Genomic DNA, 22993 nt, shown 5'->3' with positions numbered 1-22993 from the left:
ACATGAGCACTACAGCACGCGCTGTCACTTCCATCTTATGTAAGTTTGATGTTGTCTATACGGAGACCGACACCTCTTCGATCATAGCTCTCCACTCCTCCCACATGGTCTCCGCATAGGTCTCATTCTGCAACACCTCGAGACCGGTCAAGGCTAGAATCTTGGCAGTCTGGATGGCTGATTCGTGGGCAAAGTCCTGAATCTTGATCAGCGATCTCACAAACGTTGTGCTTCTCAACAAAAACAACAACGTACCGTTCCGGCGAGCTCTCGGAAGCCAGCGTTATGTACGGGAGCACCTCCACCAACGGGGAAGCCAACTTGAATAGCCGGAAGGAACCAAGACACGTTACCCTGTATACCGCAGTTCAGAAGATGTCTTATTCAACACATGCGTTATATGAACGTACCTGATCAGAGGACGCGGAGGCCCCTCCATCTCGACGTGAGTCTTCAGGGGAAGATACGGTGAAGTTGGCCGTCTTCGGGTCATTGGCCGGGTCAAGGTACTTCATCTGGTGTTGGTAGAAAGTGCTTGCAAGTTGGAAACTGGGGTTCTGGTCCCAGTAGTCTTGGAATGGAGTGATCTCCACAGTAGTGTTCGTCCCGTTGCCGGACGCGTACAGGATAGACTGAATCTGGTCGAGGACGACATCACGTCGTGGTCTGACAGTAAGTCTACTGCAAGCTCCAAAGAGATGGACACGTGATGGTGAACCTACCTAGTGTTTCCTCTCACACCCCACTGACTTTCAATGTAGTCCGGGATGATGTTTGCTACGGACCATCCCTTTGTGACGACATGATGGATTCTGTCCGAAGGTTGAAGTTGCTGGCGGAATAGTCCGGCCATCTGATAAGCAGCGACGAAGCCGTCCAGAGCATTCTGACCAGCCCACGGGGCTGCGGCCGCATGTGCAGCAACTGTCAAAGAGCCACGGTGAGCGAAAGTTATCAAGAAGAGCTCAATGTAACGGTAACTTACCTCCGGTCCAAGAGACGTTGCCTCGCCAAGACGCCAGGGTTCTGCCCCAAGCAGCATAGTCAGAGTTTCCCGGATGAGCCATCAAGCTGCAATCAAGGCCGTCGTATGCGCCAGCCTCAAGCATTTTGACCTTGCCACCACCCCCTTCCTCCGCAGGAGTACCTAAAAGGCTGCAACATCATTGTCAGTTCACTGTACTGATTGGATGGCAAGCGGACTCACACCACTGAGCCTTTCACGCCCCCGTTCTCAAGTGCATCCTTCACACCGATTGCCGCGGCAACACCGACGGTGGCAATGAGGTTATGCCCGCAAGCGTGGCCCAAACCCGGAAGAGCGTCGAACTCAGAGTTGAACGACACGGCACGTCCTTCACCGTTGGAGAACTCGGCTCTAAAGGCGGTGCTCAAGTTGTAGGCGCTGCGAGTGACTTTGAACCCCTGCTCTTCGAGGTAGTCGGTGAGAACCTGATGTGCGTGGACTTCTTGGTACCCAATTTCGGGATTCTCCCAAATCTTTATGATTCTGTCAGTAAGCATAGGCAACAGTAGTCATGTTTGTTTGAAATTGCAGTCAATTGATGATAATTGCTTTACCTCTGTGTTGAGTGTTCTTAGACCATCATTTCGGGAGTCAATGGCAGCAAAGACTTGGTCCGCCAGTTCTTGGCAACTGACACATGAGTGCAGCAGAGTGCTTGACGCGAGAATGGCGATTGTGGATTTCAGTAAAGATTGCATGGTTGCGAGATCCGAGCAGCTCGTGCCTCATGTCCATCCAAAAGACGAGACATACTCTAGTAAATATGAACGAATAATAAAGTGGAATTTTGAGTCGCATCCTGCTTCGCTCAAGTTCGGTTATGGCACTCCGATATCGTATCAAGGGGATTCTTGGCATATGGGGTTGTTGTGTCTTGGCAACGAAGCAGTATTCGTAGGCATCCCCCTGTTACCCCGCAAGCTGGATGAAGTTGAACTGACCTGCTGAATTGAACCTAGGTGATGCTACCGTACAGTAGATCTCAACCGACAATCGGACGAGTTGCCCGAGGCTTGATAACCCGGAATGCCTTCACCCAAGACAGAGGTGCAGCTCTCGCCAACCACATTTATTTGTGGATGCTTGATTGATTTGATTCGTCTCTACTAATTCATTGTCCACTATTCATTCCGGATGGCAACTTGAACAGGGCTGGCTATCATTACGCGAACGCAACGTCCAGATTGACCAAATGCCATCATGCTCTCCTCATGTTCATGATTTCCTTAGTCATACCGGCTATTCAAACAACTTCTCGATTGGGGTTTAACTTTGATCAAGTATCAGACGCTGGAGTCGCTGCGGTTGCTGGAGTCGCTGCGGTCGCTGGCCCCTGCAATTGTGTTTCCTGCTCCCTTTCATCTGTACCAACGGCCGTCCTTGGGAGGCTGAGGGTCATCGGCCACGGTCCCAAAGCTAAGATGACCAACATCGTTCGCCTCGTGGCCCATCTCACTATACCAGTCCTCCGGCATCTTAACATCACCCCACTTTAAGGGGTAAAGAACCATACTCTTCATCCCGGCAGGGTCTCCTTCGCTTTCTCGATGCTGATTGGCCACCGCTAAGAGATCTTGAAGCTCCGTGGCTTTTTGCTTCCACGTTTTGGCGTCAACTTCATTTCCATCACCTTTAGGAACTTTTGCCAGCGGGGAAACACGGCAGGCTGCTGATATCGCTAGAGAGTTTGACCCAACCACAGGCATATAGCCCGGCAGGATTCTTCTTGATAGTAGGACAGGCAGTAACAATGCGATGGGGCCAAGGATTGTCAGAACCAGAACTGGCAGTGACGCTGTGCCAATAGAAACCACAGCGTCTGAAGACAAACTGATCGGGTCGCTCGCAGATCCTTCTCCATGCATATCTCTGAAGTACGCTGCCACGAGAAAATCATACGGTTAGTCAGGCTCTGTAATGATATTGGTATTGCTTTCACTTACAGCCTTGAGACACAATTATAAATACGGCGTTAGATAGCAACCAGTGGCCAATAGTACTAAGTACTATCATTGGAATACTGTATTTATATGGCAACTGCAGACGATACGTGGAAGTTTGGAGGCCCCTGGAAATTTAGAGTTAGCTCCATGAGTGGTAGAAGTATGGTGGTAAACGCAAGGAGAGAGATATTCTGGAGCCCTATTCCATAGCTGGTGTAGGCGATCGCTACACAGCACTCTTCAACCATACCAATTGGAATAAAACTGAAGAGATGACCTACTTGGGCTGGGTGACGCGTAGTGGTTGATAGTCAACAGAAAGTAATGCCCATTCCTGGCTCATTTCCAGTCGGGTGATTAAAGAATTATACGCGAGATACCAAAAGGAAAGAAAAAGTTGCGGAATATTTGCGATGATCACCGAAGAGAGAAAAGGAGATGGTCCCATGACGGGATAGAGAAAGCTGCTTGCCTCATCCACATTCAGCTTTATGCCTCGCCTTCGAGAGGTTAGTAGACTTCAGAACTTCAGATGCGAGTCAAGGTTGCTTACAAGGATGTCCCATTCGAAAGCTGTTGCCAGAGACAGACTGCTGCTGCAATTATTCCGATCAGCAATATGCCACAGGTTCTTACCCAGACTCCCCGGGGAATAGCCATTGCTCTGAGTTGTTGTCTTTTGGCCCAATGCCGGGGCTCAATTGATTCAAACGTGTATACGTCGCTGTTCGTATTGGATTGTCTCTTCCTTCGCCGAACCATATCTTGTGTCACAACTCCGGAGAATGATCCTCTATCCTCGATGGAGATAAACGACATGACAGCGTCTCCAGGGGTAACGAGCGGCTCTTGGGGACCGATAACCCAAACAACAACAACACAAGTAACCAATTTCAACAACACTGACAATACTACAGCAAGCATGAGGGGCTTTGACAAGGCTACTGAGCAAGTAGACATTGACGGCTCTGCCATGCAGTACGACACTTCGAACGAAGTGAATCGGGCTCCAAATTCATAATCCTCTCCTTCGGTAGCCGAGTACAATGTTCTGTTCAGCGACATATGCGGAGACTCGACGTGAATCAACCACGGAATTTCTGGTTGTAAGCCCAACCAAGACCAGGATGCGCTGCGGCTTCCTCCATCACGTTTCCACAATTGGTAACAGTCCACATTGCACCCTGGAACACCGCTCCTCGTGTTTCCTGACATGTTGCATTGATCTTCCATTAACAGAGAGTTTAATTCGTATCGTGGGACAATCGGTTCCCAGAGCCGGTCAGCGACCGTCGAAAGGTTCCAAAGATCATCTCGCGTCCAGCCCGGGCCATCAACTATCAATACGACGTTGTGATAGTCTTTCAAGCCAGTGCAAAGGTTGGGACGATATATGTTTTGACATTGGATTGCGCTCAGCCGCTCCCATTTGGAGACCTTAGCTGCTGTTGTTGAGATGTTGCTTCGTACTGCTGAAGATCGTTCGGTTTTGAGGTCCTCAAACTGCAAGCCATTATTGATGTACAAACTGGCTCCCGGGAAGATGTATGGCTCCCCCTTTAGGAAAGACTCGCTGGCGACATAGAGTCCGAAGTCCCCAAATCGACTGGTCATCTGAAATACTGAGCTGTTGAATAACATATGAATGGGGATTGATGTTAAACATAAGCTAATCCATGCAGCCAGCTTGAATCGAGATAGATAGAAAGCATTTCTCCACGAGGGAATACCGATATCAAGCCATTTTCCTCGAGCGTGTACTGCATCCACCTCTCGTCTCGAAGGTGCATTCAAAACCTGCATGAAGAAGTTTGAAGACGCGAGTACAACAGTCGAGAGCGCATTGATGAGTAAATGCAGTAGAGTATTCATATTCTTCGTGTTATCGTGTCTACAATCGCTCTCGTAGAATTTCCAGGCCTGCTTGATATCGCCAGTCTCGGATATCGCAACAGCCAGAAAGGCGATAAGAACCACCATTGCGACTGACATAAGGCCGATATTGATAACTGCTGATTTTCGCCATCCGCTTGGTAGTCGAGCCCATTCTGGAAGGTTCGGAAGGCGTGGCTTTCTGTGCTTCGGAGAAAGCTGGAACCAAAATGGGCGAGCCATCGCGGAGAACAGGCAGTGGGAGGCAAAGTTACGGTGGGGAGGTCGGTATATTGGAACTAACAGTCGTCAAACAAGTTTCAAGTGATTATAGACGACTGAATTGAATTTGTAAGAAGTCAGATTCGGAGAAACGTAAGTTTGCTTCGCAGGCTCTTCATAAAAAAGGGGGCACCCTTTCCTTTAGATGTAATGAAAACAGTGGCAGCTGACATTCATGGATACACAGAGAATGAATCTGTCTCTGATTTCGCCTGAGGCAACCCTTGGCAATACTTTCTCGTCTATCAAAATGCCTCATGTCTCAGAATCGCCGGTTTTATTGGAGGGCGTCTGAGTCTGCCTTGTAGCCAAGCAATCTCCTCCAAAACTGCTGCCTGTTCTTTGTCCAGAGTCTAACATCCACGGCATCAAATCCGAAAAAGGCTTAGCAAAAGCGCCAGCAATGTCGGAAATATACATCACGAAGACGGTGCAGCATTTCCTGATTTAGATTGGTTGGACAATCAGTAAGGCGACACGTGTCTAGAGCTTCGATAAACTTACCTTTGGATCGGCGTAACAACGTCGATGATTAGACTTTCCAATACCTTGCTATTCGCAAGTTGTTTGACACCTATCATTAGACTCGGTTAGCGGAGTTGGAATCATAAACCTGGTGGAGGAAAGTGTACTCTTCTGGCAACACACCTAGCAGCAGCAATATTACGTTTGCGTTGGTGAAAGCGTTGCATGTTAAGATCGTCATAGAAAGTAGCAAGGCTCTTCGCTGTGTTCTGTGCTGACCACCCTGCTGGCCGGCATCCCATACTCAAATTCGGAGAATGGCAAGCTGAGACTTATATGTGAGCAAATAGACGAGACTCATTGATGGTGGTTTCTATTGTAAAGTCTCAAGCTAAGTAGATGAAACGATGATTCTGCGCGATGTGTCACGGTGGGTCCATATGACATGTATACCTAGTGACAAACGTAGCGTGGCGGTCATTTAATGTGGGCATAAGGTTGGAAAGAAATCATCTGTCGCTTGTTGCATTCAGGCCTACTTTGGTGATTTTCTCATTGCAGTTGCCTAAGTCCAGCTGAAGAGGTGAGTGAGTTCAAATCACTGCTCATCTTCAAGCACAACACTCTGGTCTAAATTCCAAATGCATTTCTTCCAGTGGATCACGGCGAATCTGTACCGCTGTTTTCTTGAGTCGGCTTTCCATATGTCGGAACGATTCCTCAAAGACGATTGCCTTCATTAGGGGTAGAGCCAAGAATGAAATAACTGCCAGGGCAGAATTCTATGTGCTGCTCAGCCTCGGCATGAGCCGCTTCGACGTCCTGCCGCGGTGGAAGCTTGTCGTATTCATAGATGCCAATGCAGTGCCAAGGGCCAAGAGCAGTAGCAGGGCGACATTGATGCAGACTTGCCAAGCAATGTCTTGAAACCTTGTCACAACATACGCAATGTAAATGAGGAAGAGGCGTGGAACATTCGGTTAAAGTGCCATTACTTTCCATAACCTCTGCTGAAGCCTATGCCAACATTCGTCCAATCTCACTGCTATCGATCTTCAACACCCGAATCATGAAATTCCCAACAGCCTTCCCGTCAGTAAAGGCTTTGTTCATTATCTTTCAGCTGATTGCAATAATACAGTTGTTTTGCATGTACTATCCTTACCTCACCCGACTGCCTCGTCGTAGGACGGAGCCTTCACATTCTCACTTACACTGCCATGGAGACGACGACTGTTTCCCATTCATTCATGATTCTCTGTCCGAGGACGTGTCAACAAGCATTCAATACTGCAAGAACAACTCTGCAGAGATGGATCGTGAGAATCCACGAATTGCAACAGTCACCGCTCAATTCGGCGAGCCCCAGCACCACTATCAACGAGCCTTGCGGACCCATCTGGTCCACAGCATAATCCACGGCACCGATGTTCATGTCCTCTGCGAAAACATCGTCGACGATCTATGGAACAAACCTGCCTTCATTCTTTCGATCCTTCTCGACGAGCTCGCGAAACCCAAAGAAGAGAGACTGGAATGGTTGATGTGGGTCGACCGCGACACCATCGTCCTGGACAACTGCCGGTCTCCAGCAAGCTTCCTGCCCCCTGCTCCTGGATGGGCCGCGAACGGACCCGACCCGGCATACATCACCAAGCGAGACAAGTTCCCCAAAGGCAACATTCACCTCCTTGCGACGACGGACTGGAACGGTTTGAATAACGGGGTATTCCTAGTGAGGGTCAACAGGTGGAGCGTTGACCTCTTCGACTCGATCTTGTCTTACCGACACTACAAGCCGGACGTGGAGCTGAAGTTTACGGAGCAAAGTGCCATGGAGCTCCTCCTTCAAGAAGAAAAGTTTCGACACAATGTGACGTGGGTACCTCAGTGGTGGTTCAATGCTTACCCTGGTCCACAGAGGGACTTCACAGCGGATGAGCAGGTCAAACTGGAGGCGTATCATGCAAGGCCGGGAGATTTCCTTGTTCACTTCGCCGGGGTTGGCAATCGGGAAGAGGCCATGCCTCCCTGGCTCCGGGTCGCCGAGTTGAGGACAAGTGGTTGGGCTGCCGGGCCTACGCAGAGAAAGCTCGACTACGAGGTTGCAGACTTTTGGCGCAAGAGAGCTGTCAAAAGCCCTTAAGAGTTCATGGTGCACAAAGGGTGCCTCCATGATGGAATATAGAAAGATTAAGAAGTTGATCACTGTAGACCAAAACATTACCTTTCGCCAAGCATTCTTCACTTGGGACAAGTGTGTAATTCCGTCGGAAGGGTGGGAACATTGATGATCGCGAAGAATGGCTTTTGTTGATATTTCAGCTAAAGTATGAACTAGATTGAAAATTCAATTTTACAAGTCGTCACTGGAGGAGCAGGCCAGTTCCTCAATACCATTGATCATGGCATAAGCCGGCGGGGGGTCGTTGAACTCTGCATCCGCGATAATTACCTCAACGCCCGTTCGCAAGCACTTGTACCTTCACAGTCAGTTCATGTCTATGTCTTTTTCGCTTTGACGACATACCTGAATCCTCTTGTGTGTACCTGTGGAAAACCCACAGATAACCTCCAAAGCATGCCTGATTGAAAGCACGGAAGATCCAAAGGTTGGTGAAACGAGTGGGACGACGTGGCTTTTCCAAATGCCGGGGTCAAGCGAAAAGCCATTTTGCCCTTCCGCAGGAGCAATCGGTATATCGCCCACAATACCGCAAATGGGATCATACTTGACGTCCTCTCGCGAGCTCTGGCCCACACATACTGCCGTAGTGGTGCGAAGGCGCAGCACCAGATTCCGTAGTGAGATTGGCCCCAGCCTCTGCATCAAGTCAGGTTGAACGCAAACCTCCATAGCCAACGCTAGAGGCTTATGGGGGTTTAGCACCGGCGGCGCCGGAATGGTCATCTTCAGCTGCAGGGAAGGGCTGTATGCCGGCAGGGTACTCCCGACCTGCGCCAGCGGCTGCGGAGATTCCAGTTCCTCGGCTGCGATGGAAGAAGTGGACGAGCAATCACCGATGGTCGGCGAAATAACTCGAAATTGAGGCAGGGGCCGGAAGAGTAGTTCTGTCTTCTTGACAGTGTTGAAACGAAGAATCCCTTGTCGTTGAATTTTCACTTTCAACACGTAGGCGACGGTAACTTTCAGGCCGGCAGTGTTGATCCCTGTCGACGGTGGGAGGCAAATGGTCTCGCAGTGGGGGTCAGCTGTGGAATGCGGAAAACAAAGTGACAGGGGGAAGCAATGCTTCCCCTCCTTGAGAGTTCCCGCGGCCTGGGCGATCTGTGACGACCGCTTGAAAATCTGCTCCCACCAATTGTCAGGCGGCGAGCCCATGCGCTGTGTGCTTCAGAATACTTGCCTTGCGTGACTGTTGTGTCGTATTCGATTGCGGCATCTTGGCGGAGGAATCTGGTGTCAATACAGCGGCGCATCTGATGTCTAGCCTGCCTAGAGCCATCTCCATTAGCAGCTGGAGCCACCGGCATCAATCATATCACTGAATACCTTGAAGTGAGACCATGATAGAGACAATAGCCACCGAGTCTTGCACATGAACATCGATCGTTCCCTCCACCTCTTCTCCAGGATGGAACCAGCCTCGTCCGGGGGGAAACTTAACACCCAAGTCGACTCTCATCTCGGCGCCACTGAACGACAGTTCGGAGATACGAAAGTGGAATGAAGGTCTGCCACATATGCGGAAGCCAAGCGTTCGTCGCAAGCAATCTTGAATTAAAGTATTGTGCCGAGATATTTATGTTGAGTTGGAACAGGAGGCGAATGTCACATCAATCACAATTGCCTGATCGCTTGAGTGTGTCGACGAAATAGAATGTTCTCCATTCAGAGTAGCACGTATCTCGCAGCTGCTGAAATGTTGCAATGTCTTTTACTTCCCCTAATAAAAGTTATGAGCGACTCAACAGACGCCGGTTTACCTCTTGTTTCTTGACTGGCAACGGTGAGGAGACAGCTGTGTCGGCAAAGGTACTCCGATTTGCGGCCGAATGAAGCATCATAGTCACATAGTTCCCATCGTATCATTCGTCTGCACCAAGTGCAATGGAAAAATCTCTGGAGCGATGTGCTCAACGCTACGTGAGCGGGTTTGGGGGCACGGTGGCCAGGGAATGACGGGACCTGCCACGGTGCCACTGTGGTTCGTTTAAGTCTATGCTGCCCGGGCAGAAAACTGAAGATTAGTCCAGCGCTAGTGCCGCAAATACGGACGAAATCGTACATTCCCCCCAATTCTCCTTCGGGACTGGCTGGGTTCTGCCCGTCCAGAGACCTGCTGAGTCTTGGCACTGTCACCCCTTGGCAGAGTGCGCCAAATGATGCGTGATCTGAAGGGAACGGGCATTTTCGGATCTCATCTACAGCGAAGAAGACTAGCAACATATAGTGTGATCGCAGAGGAACGAGGAGGCTCAATAACAGCCATGTAGATAGATGATGGAGATGGTTCTCATAGATAGTCGGCCGTTCCTGGAGTATCAGCTTTCGCATGTTCAGCCAGATATCTTGTCAGGGCGGTAGACATACCGAAAGCAATGGCAGTCCCCATACCGGAGGCTGCGAATGGAGCCGAAACATTTGATCCTGTGACGTCACGCCGGGCAACGATTCTAGTACCGCTCCTACCCTAGGCAGACGGCGGCGCACCCTTTGCCCCTGCAGTCATGTTTTCTTTAGGAAGATCTCTGGCCTGTGCCTGACTCTTGCATCCTGTATAATACAAGCTTCCTGTCTCATACGAACGAGGCGGCTGTCTAAGATCCAACCATCCAGGACTTCTCATTGAGGCCGCAGCGTCCCTTAATCCTATTTCTTTTGCACCCCTAACGCTTGGCGCTCTTACATTCTCCCATCCATCCCACTACTCTGCCACAGGTCATAATGGCAACAGAGCCAGAGTCCAGCAGCTCCAGCGATACGCAATTGCGGCCAGTTGAGACGAAGATGTCCTACTCCTATGAGGATGAGAAGGGATGGCGACGCTGGAGGGTGCTTCGTCCCGGACGGGGTATCTACCATGATATCAAGCGAAGGTTTCCATACTACTGGAGCGATATCGCCGACGCATGGACATATCGCACAGTCGCAAGTACAATCCGGATGTACTTTGTCAAGTAAGATGACGCTTTCCAACTGTGCCTATATCGAAACATAGCTAACCGGTCTAGCCTGCTTCCAGCGATTGCATACACCCTCGACATGTATCGAAGAACTGGCGAATTCTTCGGTGTCAACGAAGCGCTCTTCTCCTCAGCACTTGCCGCCGTCGTCTTTAGCACACTCAGCGCCCAGCCCCTGACGATAGTTGGCGTCTCCGGCCTGATCTCTCTCTTCAACTTCACGATCTACAACATCATCAAGATTTATGACGTTTCTATCTACCCACAATTCATGGCTTGGACAGGAATTTGGGCTGCAATCTTCCACTGGCTAGTTGCACTCTTCAACGGATGCGACTACATGCGCTACGTGACGGACTTTTCTAGCGAATCCTTTGGCTTGTACGTGGGAATCATCTATATCAGTGAGTCATCACCCTTGCTATGCTTGGCACCGTTTATTGACATCATTGTAGTCAAAGGAGTCGAGGAACTAGTCAATGAATTCACTACTGAGGGCAGTACTGCTGGGTACTTGGCCTGCTTGATTGCCATACTCTATTTTGGAACGGTCTACGCGCTAGAAAAGCTGGGCTCTAGCACTCTTTGGAGAGCGGGTTTTCGAGGCATTCTTGCAGACTATGCCTATGTCGTAAGCCGTCTTCAAATCATCTTTTACATACTTGAATGATTGCCTAACGTCCATTCCCATAGTTTGCTACGGTTTTCTGGGTCGGATTCTCCCACATTCCAGGACCTTTGAAGGACGCACACATTATGAGAGTTCCCATAGAGACAGCGTTCCATCCCACACAGCCCCGAAACTGGCTTATAGACTTCTGGAGTCTCGATGTTAAGTGGGTGTTTGTTGCCATGCCTTTTGGTTTCCTGACCATGTTGCTCTTCTACTACGACCATGTAAGTTGCAACCCAGGATGTCGAAGAACTCATACTAACCACTTCATAGAATGTCAGCAGTATTACAGCGCAAGCTCGCCAATACCCACTTCAGAAACCTGGCGGGTTTCATTGGGATTTCTTCCTTCTCGGGTGCACCACTTTCGTCGCAGGCATCCTTGGGCTCCCGATGCCGAATGGCCTTGTTCCCCAAGCTCCAGTTCACACAGACTCATTGACAGTCCACAAGACAAGCCTTAAGATCATCCCAACATCAGAGGGGGAGGACACTGAGATCCGCCGTCCAATTGTCAGCGCAACTCATGTCGTCGAGCAGCGACTGTCGCACCTGTTGATGGGGCTTGCCCTGATTGGAACGATGAGCGGGCCTCTTCTTGTCGTTCTTCACACAATGCCGGCCGCGGTATTTGCTGGTGTATTTTTCGTGGTCGGAGTAAGTTCATGGTAGCGTTCAACGTCTTTGGGTGAAAACTAACGAGTGTCAGTGGGGATCAATTGAGTCAAACTCCATCTTGCAGAAGTTCGTGTTCCTCCACTCCGAGAAACGGTTCATTCAACGCGACGAGCTGTTGCTACAAGTGCGCCGTCGCAAGATTTGGCTTTACATTATCCTACAATTCGCGGATGTTGCGGCGTGTGTAGCTATCTCGCACACCCTTGCAGCAATAGGCTTCCCGGTTCTGATCATCCTGCTCATCCCCATGAGAGTTGTGTTAGTGCCGAGATGGTTCACCCAGAAAGAGTTGCAGATACTGGATGATTTCACAGCAACAAATAAGATGGTGCTGGCGAGTTTAGGTGGCAAGCCTGGCCTCCCTGAAGGTTCTCGGGAGGAGGAATGGGGCTTGGAAAGACGTGTCAGCGAGAGCAAGCATGGGGTGCCGAGACAGAGAGCCGGGAGCTTGCACCGCTAAACTTGACAAGACTATGCAAATTGTTTTTTTCGGGCATCATTAACCAGAAAAGCAAGAATCTGCGAAGAATCTCAACGGGGATTACATGCAACTGAGGATATTCGGCGCTGTCGGCAGCGGTGATCAGTGCAGTGGCCCACTCAATAGAAACGGACGTAATTCTACTCTTTCAGGAAATGCCGTATTAGGAAACACTAAGTCCGTGAATCTTCGACGATTGCAAATCAGCATCACTGCCCGTTTGTATGAACAGCTGAAAACGATTACAAATACAGCGCACATCAATTCCTTCCCGCGCGCTTATGATAACAATCTGCCTCCATCTGCTGCAATGAGGATACTGTCACTCCACCTGGAGTCCTTCATGAGCTGAAACTCGAATGAAGACCAATCGTGAAATCCATGGCTTTGCGTGCAAACCAGAAACTTATCGGTCTACCTATGTTCCTATAAAGATCCAGCTACCGTCTCCCAAGAATCTGGTAGAATGAATCTAACCAGATCAAATCACACTTGCCATCATCAATCAGTACCATAATTAGATATGTCTTACACTCCCACTACCCACAGCGCAAGCTACGAGGCAATTTCTGCTACGAATCCGTCGATCTCCGCCGCCGGCAAAGTCGTCCTCATAACTGGAGCCGGATCTGGAATTGGAAACGCCGCTTTGTTTTCCTTCGCCACAGCCGGAGCAAAAGCCTTGATTCTCCTCGGCCGTCGAGTGGAGTTACTTGAGCAGGTTGCAAAGTCAATTCATTAGAAAGGCCTCAACACGGGGACAGCCTGCTTTGCTGTCGATGTCTGCGACGAACAGGCTGTGAAGTCTACTTTCAACCAGATATTCTCCAAGTTCGGACGTATCGACATCGTCATACACGCAGCTGGAGCCCTCCCGCCCCTGGGCCCTCTAGCAACCGCGCCCCTCCACGAGCTCTGGAAGGCATTCGAAGTAAACATAAAAGGCTTCCTGACCTTGGCCCAAGCTATGTTGGCTGCTACTACCTCGGACCAAAAAGGTCCATCTCTACCAGTCCTTATCGTCCTCAACACTGCCGGAAGCATCATGCCTCCGCTACCGGGCATGGGCGGGTATGTGGCAAGCAAGATGTCCTCTTTGAAGCTAGCAGAGTACGTTGCTTCGGAGAACAAGGACAAGTTGCGGGTCATTTCGGTGCACCCAGGTCTCATCCAGACTCCGATGGCTGAAGAGCTTGAGAAGGCGGGACTCAAATTTCCATATGACGACAGTGCGTACCGACTGACTTAAACGAGCTTCCAATTGCTGACACGTTTTAGTCTCTCTTCCCGCAGACTTTCTCGTCTGGGCCACCAGCCAAGAAGCGGCTTTCCTGAATGGGAGATTTGTCTTCGCCAACTGGGATGTGGAGGAGCTCAAGGCTAGTGCTGGGAAGATTGAGGGTGGTTCAGACCTCAGCTTGATGTTGCGAGGCCTGTGACGGTACCTTAGCCATCGATGTTTGGAGGGTTGTCTTGTGAAAAGATTACCTACGCTGAGACTTGATTATAAATGCAGAATTTGCAGCATGTTAAGCTCGAACCTTCGTGTTGATTGATAGAATTTGTCGAGACACTCTCCGCTGTACTGCCCGGGCCCTCGACTCTTCCCGGAAGCCGAGTGGGTCCTTGGTCGCCGTGGGCGGCACTGATTTGACGGACCGGGCGGCCGGCATTAGCCAGTTGAGGTCACATCTTGTTCAAGACACCCGTAGCGCTGAAACTATCCGCGAATGTATGTATCATATACCAACTTGAAGCAAGTATCCGCAATTGCAGGCGCTTTTTCTGGGGATGCTCAATCAGATTCTTTAGTGCCAGTGAGAGAGTTGGCGCCAAGGCGGCATCACTGCAAAAAGCACCCACGTCAGTGTTAATCAGATGTCTACTAAGACATCCCCTCAGGACACCTGAAGTGACATTTAGCGTGGTGAAAATCGTTGTCCCGATTGGAGGTGAAAAGCGTCTTTCTTTGTAGTCTGCCTGGTTCATCGCGATTCGCGACCCTGAATGATAAGCGGCGCTAGAGAGCATAGTGCCGGACGTCAAAGGCATCTATGGATGTCTAAATCCCTGGATTACGATCAGCACTGCATTTGATCGGCACCAACATTTAGACTGCCAGCCAACCAGATAGTAACATGTAGCGATTCGCAACGGTTTCGCGCATCTTACTCACCGAACGGCAAGCCATTTTAGTGAAGATGAGAGATACTTCGTATTTCTTTAGGTAACTCACATAAGCCGCTTACCTACATCTGCGTTGCGTCTATGCTACACAACATTGAAATCCCCGCGCCGGGGACGCAGGAACGCAGGATGGGATTCGTCAACGTCAAGAAAATGCAGCAAGGGTACGAATTGCTCACAAACTCATCCTTGAAGCAATACATGCAACCAAGAGTTGGGGTAGTCCGTTGCGGCTGTTGATTCTCATCGGGCTCCCTTCGCCCTCGCATTATCAACATTTGTTGAGTTTGCAACTGCGCAGGCCGAAAGGGAACCAAAACCAACCGGCAATCGGCTCCGAGTCACAGCGTTGGCATACGAGGATCTCCGCGCCATTTTTCTTTTTTGCTTCTGGTCTGGTGCCTGACTATTGGCACCGTTGTGCGCCACGTTTTTCGCGCTTGGTCGTCGAGCTGACATCAAGCTGAATATGCCGGCCGACGCTTGATTTTGCGGGCTAGGGCGAAGACCCGCGACCCCAGGTCTAAAATCTGACCGCATCGAGCGAAAACTTCCCCGAAATTGCCAGAGCGCGGCAACTACCACCAACGTGCATGGACTAATATTTTTCGTTTAACCAGTTTGCGTAGTCGGAGCGCTGCTCCTTCGCTCTAGAACGAAGTCATCTGCCGCGTCAACGCTGGGACACAGCAACCGTTACCGTGGGGTTGGGAGCCTTTTTATTCAAAGCGATGCGTCCTCCGGAGAAAGCTCAACACGCAACTCTCTCAGCCGCAAGAGAATCTGCCATCCTGTTCGGCAATAAGCTGCAGTAGCTATAATCCGAGGCCGCATCTGAGCTGCACATCTAGGCTGCAATAGAACCTCACAACAACAACTATCTATAAAGAGACAGGAACCTCCTATCCGTCTCCAATCTCATCTACAGCAACACACTTCTTCAACTTCTCTTCTCCGATCTTACATATTCATACATCAGCCTCAGGTCTCAAGGCTCTTATTCTAGCCCGGCAGCTCAACCCCAACTTCAACATGAAGACTTCTACCATCACCACCGCCCTGGCCTTCGCCCTCTCTGCGGCTGCTGCCCCCAGCGCTGACAGCTACGGAAGCAAGAGAGGCAAGACTTGCCCGACCAACACCGCCCAGCCCGATGGCACCCTCGGCAAGTCCTACGTGAACACCAGCCTGCTGGTTCCCATCTCCAAGAACCTGCCCAGCGTTGCCTTCCCCGCCACCAAGATGGCGATTGTGACCCCCAACGACGTCTGCACCGTCTTCAACCTCGACTTGCCTGTTGCTCAGACCCAGGGCAAGGTCTGCAACCTCGTTTTCGACTTTCCCTCATATGACCAGCAGGCTCTCGGAAAGTACCTCTTCCACGGCCCGGGTACATTCCAGTTCACTGGATACGCTATCGGCGCCGGTGCCGTGGCCGGAGTCACTTCCTACAACAAGCAGCCTGCGCCTGGCCCGAGCCCTCCCAACCCTCCCCCCACCATGACTCCCGGTCACAGCTACGTAAGTCCTGCATCGTCGTCCGACATGGCTCATAAGCTAACATCAGAATCTCAGATCGTCAACAGCGCCCCTTGTGGCATTCCCGCCAACGTTCCCGGAACTGTTACTGTCTCTGGTAGCCTTTGCTCTCCCGATACCGTCTTCTCTTTCCAACAGAGCAACGACGGCTGCCCTCTCGGCTTCTATGTCGTCCTGACCGATGCTTAAGTCTTCTAAGGCACATGTTAGAGCAAAGGAAGTTGATGGGTCATGACCATGAATGTGGTATGATTGAGCTGGGGTGTGAAATGCCATGTATCATATTGACAATACCTGTACATATGGCCTTCTAGAGAGTAGATAGTAATTTGGAAGATCTGGTTTTCTTAATTTTTCATTGGCTTCGTGAAGGGGAAGCTTTCATAAAATGTCTCTTATGACAAGTTCATAACATAAGTACCCCAAAGCCCGAGACTTTCCACCAGGTATTCCACCGCGTATCGCAACTCTCAGATCGTTCTGTGATGTCACAGCCTAAGAAGATGCAGCAGAGTGCGTGCACCGTGGAGCATAACTCGCATTCGTGGCACGGAGCGCATAGTTGGGGAACGGGTCGGGGTCGTCGGGGTTCGCATTATTCTGCACGCGATAGACCAGTGACCGCGGATAGAACTGAGTCCCGCGCCCGCCGAGTGAGTCCGTGAGGTTGAGATGGTATCCATGCGAGTCGTGGTCTCTTCCCGAGACAGAAGTGAAGTTGTAGTAGCTATCGGTGCACCATTCCGTCCAAGTAGGCGGAATCGAAGGGCTGTGGTAGTTGTCGCCACTGCTGGACCTGCAAGACGCTTGGTTGATCATGGCGCCGCTTTCGGTAACGATGCCGACTTCGAAGCTGTAGCTTGTAGATGAAGATTCGGCCCTGACCCAGCATAGAAGTCGTCAATTTTGTAGAATGTTGAAGCTTGACGCTGCTCGTTTGCAGGTGCTGCGGAACCAACACCACAGAATATCATGATAAAAGCAATTTTCTTCATTTGGTGATTGGAATCGAAGGTGGTTTGGGCTGAGTAAACTGAGAAGGCTGGTCTCTGAATTACACGAAAGGCAGTGACGATGGACGAGAATTTCAGCTCTTATATATTCATATTAGAATTTGACAAGAATACGGCCAAATCATGTCAACCCTCATGCCGCTTACACTTTGGTCTCATGACTATAGTAACGTCTGTGTTGCGGTACAGAGTGAGACTGTTACCTCTTTCTGCAAGCTGTGACGTTATTAGTGACCGCTGAGCTTCTCGCGGTGCCCGATGGTGACGCTGTTCAAAACACAATTCGAGAGCCGACAAAACAGCCGCCCGTCTATGAAACATCCTATATCACTCCAGAACTTCGTCACAGATATCGAACGGCGGTGCTGGGTAAAGGGCATGTTTGTGCAATAGGTGAGACTGGAGGAAAGAAATTTCCTACTTAGCTTTTGAAACTGCGGAACCGGCTATGATTAGTTCTTAATTGCACCGATTCTGGAGATTGCGCGTGCCCCAGCTAGGCTACACGGAAATAACGGACGCTCACTCAATGCGCTTGGTCACACTCCGCGGGATCGTAACACGACCACGACTCGCTTAAATCGCGGATGATATTACTCCAAAGGTTGTTCAAAATCACCCGATTACATGATACTTGATGTGTAACGTCAAGTCCACAGGACATCACCATAACGATAGGCCGGTGGGCCAGCGATCAAGTAGTTATGAGCTATGGAAAGTTACATATAGTGGCTTGTGATGCCAACATTTACAATGGGGAGCCTATTGTCTCATCACAAACCATCATTGAATGTACATATACCCGGCCCTTCCCTTTTAGGCCACGACAGCCCAATAGCAATCGGCTAGTCTTATAACACATTTTTAACTGTATTCTTAATGTGGACAGTGTAACCATGGAAAATAGCTGAGCATTACCGATGTTACACTCCGTTGCGTTGATAGCGTCCGCCCCCCCTTTTTACTGAAATTATATATATATAATCCCTATATATATATAAAATTTACTTAACGCTATATAGATATTTATATTATAATAATTAACTTATTCTAATAGCTTTAATTAATCTATTTCTATTAAATCTTATTATTTAAAGGTATTATAATACCTCTTAAATATTATTATATAGCTTAATAAATAAATAATAACTTTTCTAAGTATTATTTATTACTTATTATTAATAATATATAGAAATAATAATATATATAATAACTAGTATAAGATACTACTAGAGATCTTCTTTAATACTTTACTTTACTATTAATTAAGATTATTATACTTATTAAAAAAGCTTATTAAGTTATTATTACTAAAAAAGCTACTAAAGAAACTACTAAAGAGGTTATTATTATTAAAACTAAATTTAAAACTAATAATTTAATAATAGCTAAGTTTATATTATAAAGAAAATATATATTTATAATCCTTCTATTATTATAAAAAGCTCTAAAAGTATTTTTTTATTAAAAAGTAATAATAATATAAAAGGAATAAAAAAAAGATCTACTATATATAATTTAGTTTTAAAATACTCTATTTTTATTAATATTATTATTTTAATTAAACTTAACTTTAATTAACTTAACTTCTTATTAAATTATTTAATTTATAAATAATATATTTATAGTTTCTTATTATAGTATTAATAATATATTTATATTATTTTATAATATATTTAAAAAAGAGGATAATATAAATAATAAAGAACTAATTTTATTATAAATCTAAATTATTTATAGCTTAATTAATATGTAACGTAGTGAAGGCGTTCACTGCCTTCAGCATGATAGGCGCCCTAACTACGCTTAATATAATTAACATAGTTAGCGTGTTAAACGTAGCAAAAGCCTTTAAAGCTTTTAGGGTATTTAATACGCCTAAAGCCTTAAATATAGTTAACTTTTATAATATATATATTACTATAACTATATTACTAATATAATATATATTAATTAGTAGTATAACCTTAATAGTTACTTACCTCCCTTAAATTAAGGAAAATAGCTAACCTTATATTAATAGTTAACTTTATTAAGTTTAATAATTAAGTTCTAGCGTATAGCTAATCTTATAAAGCTTAAATAATAATAATATTATATTAAACTCTTTCTCTAACTAGGAATATCCTAAAAAGATATAAAACCTCACTATTATATTTTAAATAATATTAACTAATCTTAAAGTAGTAAAAAACCTTAAAGTTAAATTACTTAAGCTTATTAGTTATATAATAATTACTAACTTCTAAGTTATTTATAAAAACTATTTAGAGAAGTTTTATAGAATACTTATTCTAACTAAATATTTACTACTTAACTTTAATATATAAGCTATAATTTTAGCTATAGCTTATAAAAGATTTAAATATTATATAATAAACTACTATAGATAAATTTAAACTATAAACTTAAAAAGAGAAGCTTATATTAACGCTATAAGACTTAAAAACTAAGTATTAAAAACTTAGAGGGATAATCCTAATATATTTACTAACTTAGTTAAATAATAATATTATCTTAATATATTATATTATATAAGATATATTAAGATTAAAAACGCCTTAAAATAAGAACTTAACTTTACTTTACTTTTTAGTAATAATAGAAAGATAGAGGGTTATAAAACCTTAAATATTAGCTATATAGAGAAACTAAAAAGCTTAAAACCTTAATATTTAGTTAATATTTTATCTTAAAATTAAGAATTAATAGTAGTTCTATTAACTTTAGAAGAATATATTAACTTTAGATAAAGATTCTTAAGTATTTTAAGATCCTTACTTCTAAAGTTAGAAATATTAAGTAATTAACTATTAACACTTAACTTAACTATTAAGACCTTAATTATATTATTAGAATAATTAACTATTATAATAGTAGATATTATTTATTATATAACTAAACTTCTTTTTAATTAAAGCTAAAATAATATATTAGAATCTAATAATATATAAAGTTATTATAGTTAAAGATAGTATTAGCTTATTTATCTTAAACTTTAGCTTACTTTATTAACTATACTAAAAAAAAAAGAGTTTATATTTAATAATAATATCTAAAAGTAAATTAAGGATATAGAATAAGTTTCTACTCTATAAAGAGATCTAAGTAATAATAATAATAGAAGTAATCTTAATAATAAGAAGAACTATAAAGATAAGGATTATAGTAAAAGAAGAAATAATAAAAACTAACTAAATTATTACTCTTCTAAAGCTTAATAGAAGCTTATTAAGCTAAGATAGTTTAATAATAGAATATCTATTAATTATAACTTTCTATCTATATTTATTACTTTAGATAGAGACTATATTATCTATATATTATCTAGCTCTTTTATAGATAATATAAGATATTTATTATTATAATTTAAAATAGATATAATTAGCTTATTTAATTTACTTCTATATAATAATAAAGTAGATAATATCTATATTAATAGAAGTTCTAAGATAGTTTACTAAAATATATATTACTTTATTAATATTATTAATAGTTATATTAAATCTAATAATAATAATATAGCTACTATAGCTTTAAACCTCTATTAGATATTATTTTACTATATATTAAATTAGTATTATACTAACTTAATAATTAAAGAGAAGTTAGCTTTAAGAGACCTTTAAGTTAGAATTATATAATAAAAGAAACTATTACTTAGTAGATTTTGCTTTCTATATAAACTTACTAAAGTGTAGTTATTTAAGGAATAATATACTTTAGGAGATATTTATAACTATTATAATATTTACTACAGCCTCTAGCTGTTTACTATGATTTTTACCTGCTTAGAGCGATAGACCTCCTAACTCCACGCCTCCTAATAATACACACAGCCTTCAGTTACATAATTATAACTCTCCTAATCTCAGCTGCACTTATATATACACATAACTTCACTATTTTTAACTTCACTTCAGTAATAATATAGTTTATAATTACTTAATTACTTAATTACTATAAATTATTAAACTATTAACCTATCCTCTCTCTTATATATCACCTATATTACTATTAAACACTATCCCTATTACTACTTTACTATCTGCTATAATAGCTTCTTTAGAAGTAAGTTATTACTATTATTATCTTCTTATTTAATTAGGCTAACTAACGCCTTCAAAGCAGCTATATTATTATTAATAACACTTTCTCTATATAATTAGTATAAGGCATACTTATTAATATTTAAGCTCTATTAAGCTTATACTTAGGCTTAGGCTATATCTACTTTAGTATTATAGAAGGTTTATATAAAGAAAGCTTACTCTTTAAAATAGCTAGAGATATATATAGCCTCTACCCTAAGGCTATTAAGGGTGTTTATTACCTTAATTATAGTATAAAGAGGGTCCTTTTTAGAGGTATTCTTAAAGGCTCTATCTAATACTACTATAATAAACTACTTTTAATTAAAGTTAGAATACTTACTAAACTTAAGAACTTTATTTAATATATAGATATTATACTATATAGCGATAATTTTAGCTATTTTCTTAAAGAAAAGTATACTTAGTATAAAGTTAGTATTCTTATATTCCTTATATAGTATAGATATTATAAAGGATCTATTATAAGTTAATAAGGAAGAGGAAAAGGGAAAGATATAAGCTTTATATATAGTAGTAGAGCTTTTTATACTTCTAGCTATAAGAACTTCTTATAATAACCTCTTTAGTTAAGGAGTTATCTCTATTTAGTAGTATTTATAAATAACCTCTTTAGTTAAGGAGTTATCTCTCTTATAGTAGTATTTACCTTACTAGAAGGTTTAGTAAAGCTATTACTAAGCTATAAGAGCTTTAATAACCTTTTTAGCCTTAATATAATTAGCCCTACTATATAGCGCTGCTAGCCTTATACTATATAGCTAGCGCTATTACTATTCTGCTAGTCTATTTAGCTAAGGCGTGCGTTTAACTTTATATAAGGGTTTACTTATTAGTAGGAATATATAGGGTTTCTATACTGTTTTCCTTAATTAGTAGAGGGTATAGGTTAAGGTACCTATATAGTGTTTCTAGAATTATGCCTATATATAAGGTGAATTTTGCTATAGTCTTTTTATAGGGGGGCTGCGTTATAACTATAAACTTAATAATATTTACTACTAGATAATTAAAGTAGCTTAACTTTATTATAATATAGAAGAGTTTAAAATAAAGATATTATCTATAATATATAATAAGATAGATATTAAGCTTATTATAAGTATTTTAAAGCTTAATAGATTAACTAACTATAATAAATTTATAGCTAGCTTATAAAATATAATACTAAGTTAGTATAAAATAGTTATTAAAAGATTATAGTATAACTTTTTATTATTAACTACTAGAAATAAGTATATAAAGATAATATCTTTATATTTAATATTAGGAATAATACTTAAGTCCTCTTTAAGTTATTATCCTTACTATTTAAAATTAAAAAAGTTTAAAGTCTTTAGTTTAATATTAGTTAAGAATATAAGAACTACTATAAATATTTTAGTTATATTACTATTAACTTATAATAAGTTAGTATAACTTAAGAAGCTTTAAATATAATTTAGATATAGATATTAACTAAACTATTATAATTAATATAGTTAATATCTAAAAACGCTAAGATATCCCTCTATATATACTACTTCTAAACTTAAGTAATAAGTTAATAATACTAATAATAATAACTTATTTT

At 43.8% G+C, this 22993-nt stretch overlaps 8 protein-coding genes across 8 annotated transcripts; 4 read left to right on the top strand and 4 right to left on the bottom strand.

Annotated features, from left to right (window-relative positions):
- Positions 1–55: 55 nt before the first annotated feature.
- On the bottom strand, positions 56–1725 carry PM20D2 (Peptidase M20 domain-containing protein 2; the record flags this gene model as incomplete). Its single annotated transcript, XM_036643039.1, has 7 exons — positions 56–196; positions 256–354; positions 411–666; positions 723–924; positions 986–1155; positions 1208–1500; positions 1582–1725. 7 exons carry the CDS (start codon positions 1723–1725, stop codon positions 56–58), a joined length of 1305 nt encoding a protein of 434 aa, XP_036491681.1.
- Positions 1726–3519: 1794 nt separating this feature from the next.
- On the bottom strand, positions 3520–4962 carry CGCS363_v011189 (uncharacterized protein; the record flags this gene model as incomplete). Its single annotated transcript, XM_036643038.1, has 1 exon — positions 3520–4962. The coding sequence occupies one exon, from the start codon at positions 4960–4962 to the stop codon at positions 3520–3522; it is 1443 nt and encodes a 480-aa protein (XP_036491407.1).
- A 1939-nt stretch (positions 4963–6901) lies between these two features.
- Positions 6902–7735, top strand: CGCS363_v011188 (uncharacterized protein; the record flags this gene model as incomplete). Its single annotated transcript, XM_036643037.1, has 1 exon — positions 6902–7735. The coding sequence occupies one exon, from the start codon at positions 6902–6904 to the stop codon at positions 7733–7735; it is 834 nt and encodes a 277-aa protein (XP_036492022.1).
- Positions 7736–7945: 210 nt separating this feature from the next.
- On the bottom strand, positions 7946–8932 carry CGCS363_v011187 (uncharacterized protein; the record flags this gene model as incomplete). Its single annotated transcript, XM_036643036.1, has 2 exons — positions 7946–8065; positions 8120–8932. 2 exons carry the CDS (start codon positions 8930–8932, stop codon positions 7946–7948), a joined length of 933 nt encoding a protein of 310 aa, XP_036492292.1.
- A 1566-nt stretch (positions 8933–10498) lies between these two features.
- On the top strand, positions 10499–12548 carry CGCS363_v011186 (putative transporter; the record flags this gene model as incomplete). Its single annotated transcript, XM_036643035.1, has 6 exons — positions 10499–10731; positions 10786–11141; positions 11193–11368; positions 11431–11634; positions 11684–12067; positions 12120–12548. The coding sequence occupies 6 exons, from the start codon at positions 10499–10501 to the stop codon at positions 12546–12548; spliced, it is 1782 nt and encodes a 593-aa protein (XP_036492293.1).
- Positions 12549–13092: 544 nt separating this feature from the next.
- citE-1 (Short chain dehydrogenase citE) lies at positions 13093–14008 on the top strand (the record flags this gene model as incomplete). The annotated part of the gene is made up of 3 exons (XM_036643034.1): positions 13093–13290; positions 13366–13798; positions 13848–14008. 3 exons carry the CDS (start codon positions 13093–13095, stop codon positions 14006–14008), a joined length of 792 nt encoding a protein of 263 aa, XP_036492290.1.
- A 1780-nt stretch (positions 14009–15788) lies between these two features.
- CGCS363_v011184 (uncharacterized protein) lies at positions 15789–16484 on the top strand (the record flags this gene model as incomplete). The annotated part of the gene is made up of 2 exons (XM_036643033.1): positions 15789–16277; positions 16332–16484. 2 exons carry the CDS (start codon positions 15789–15791, stop codon positions 16482–16484), a joined length of 642 nt encoding a protein of 213 aa, XP_036492291.1.
- A 306-nt stretch (positions 16485–16790) lies between these two features.
- CGCS363_v011183 (uncharacterized protein) lies at positions 16791–17114 on the bottom strand (the record flags this gene model as incomplete). The annotated part of the gene is made up of 1 exon (XM_036643032.1): positions 16791–17114. One exon carries the CDS (start codon positions 17112–17114, stop codon positions 16791–16793), a length of 324 nt encoding a protein of 107 aa, XP_036492294.1.
- Between the last annotated feature and the right edge of the window lie 5879 nt (positions 17115–22993).

Source organism: Colletotrichum siamense, assembly GCF_013390195.1.
Source record: "Colletotrichum siamense strain Cg363 chromosome Unknown KSG_Cg363_contig07, whole genome shotgun sequence".
NCBI classification, from domain to species: domain Eukaryota; kingdom Fungi; phylum Ascomycota; class Sordariomycetes; order Glomerellales; family Glomerellaceae; genus Colletotrichum; species Colletotrichum siamense.
Note: the sequence above shows the minus strand (reverse complement) of the source record. Positions and strands in the feature narration are given on the sequence as shown.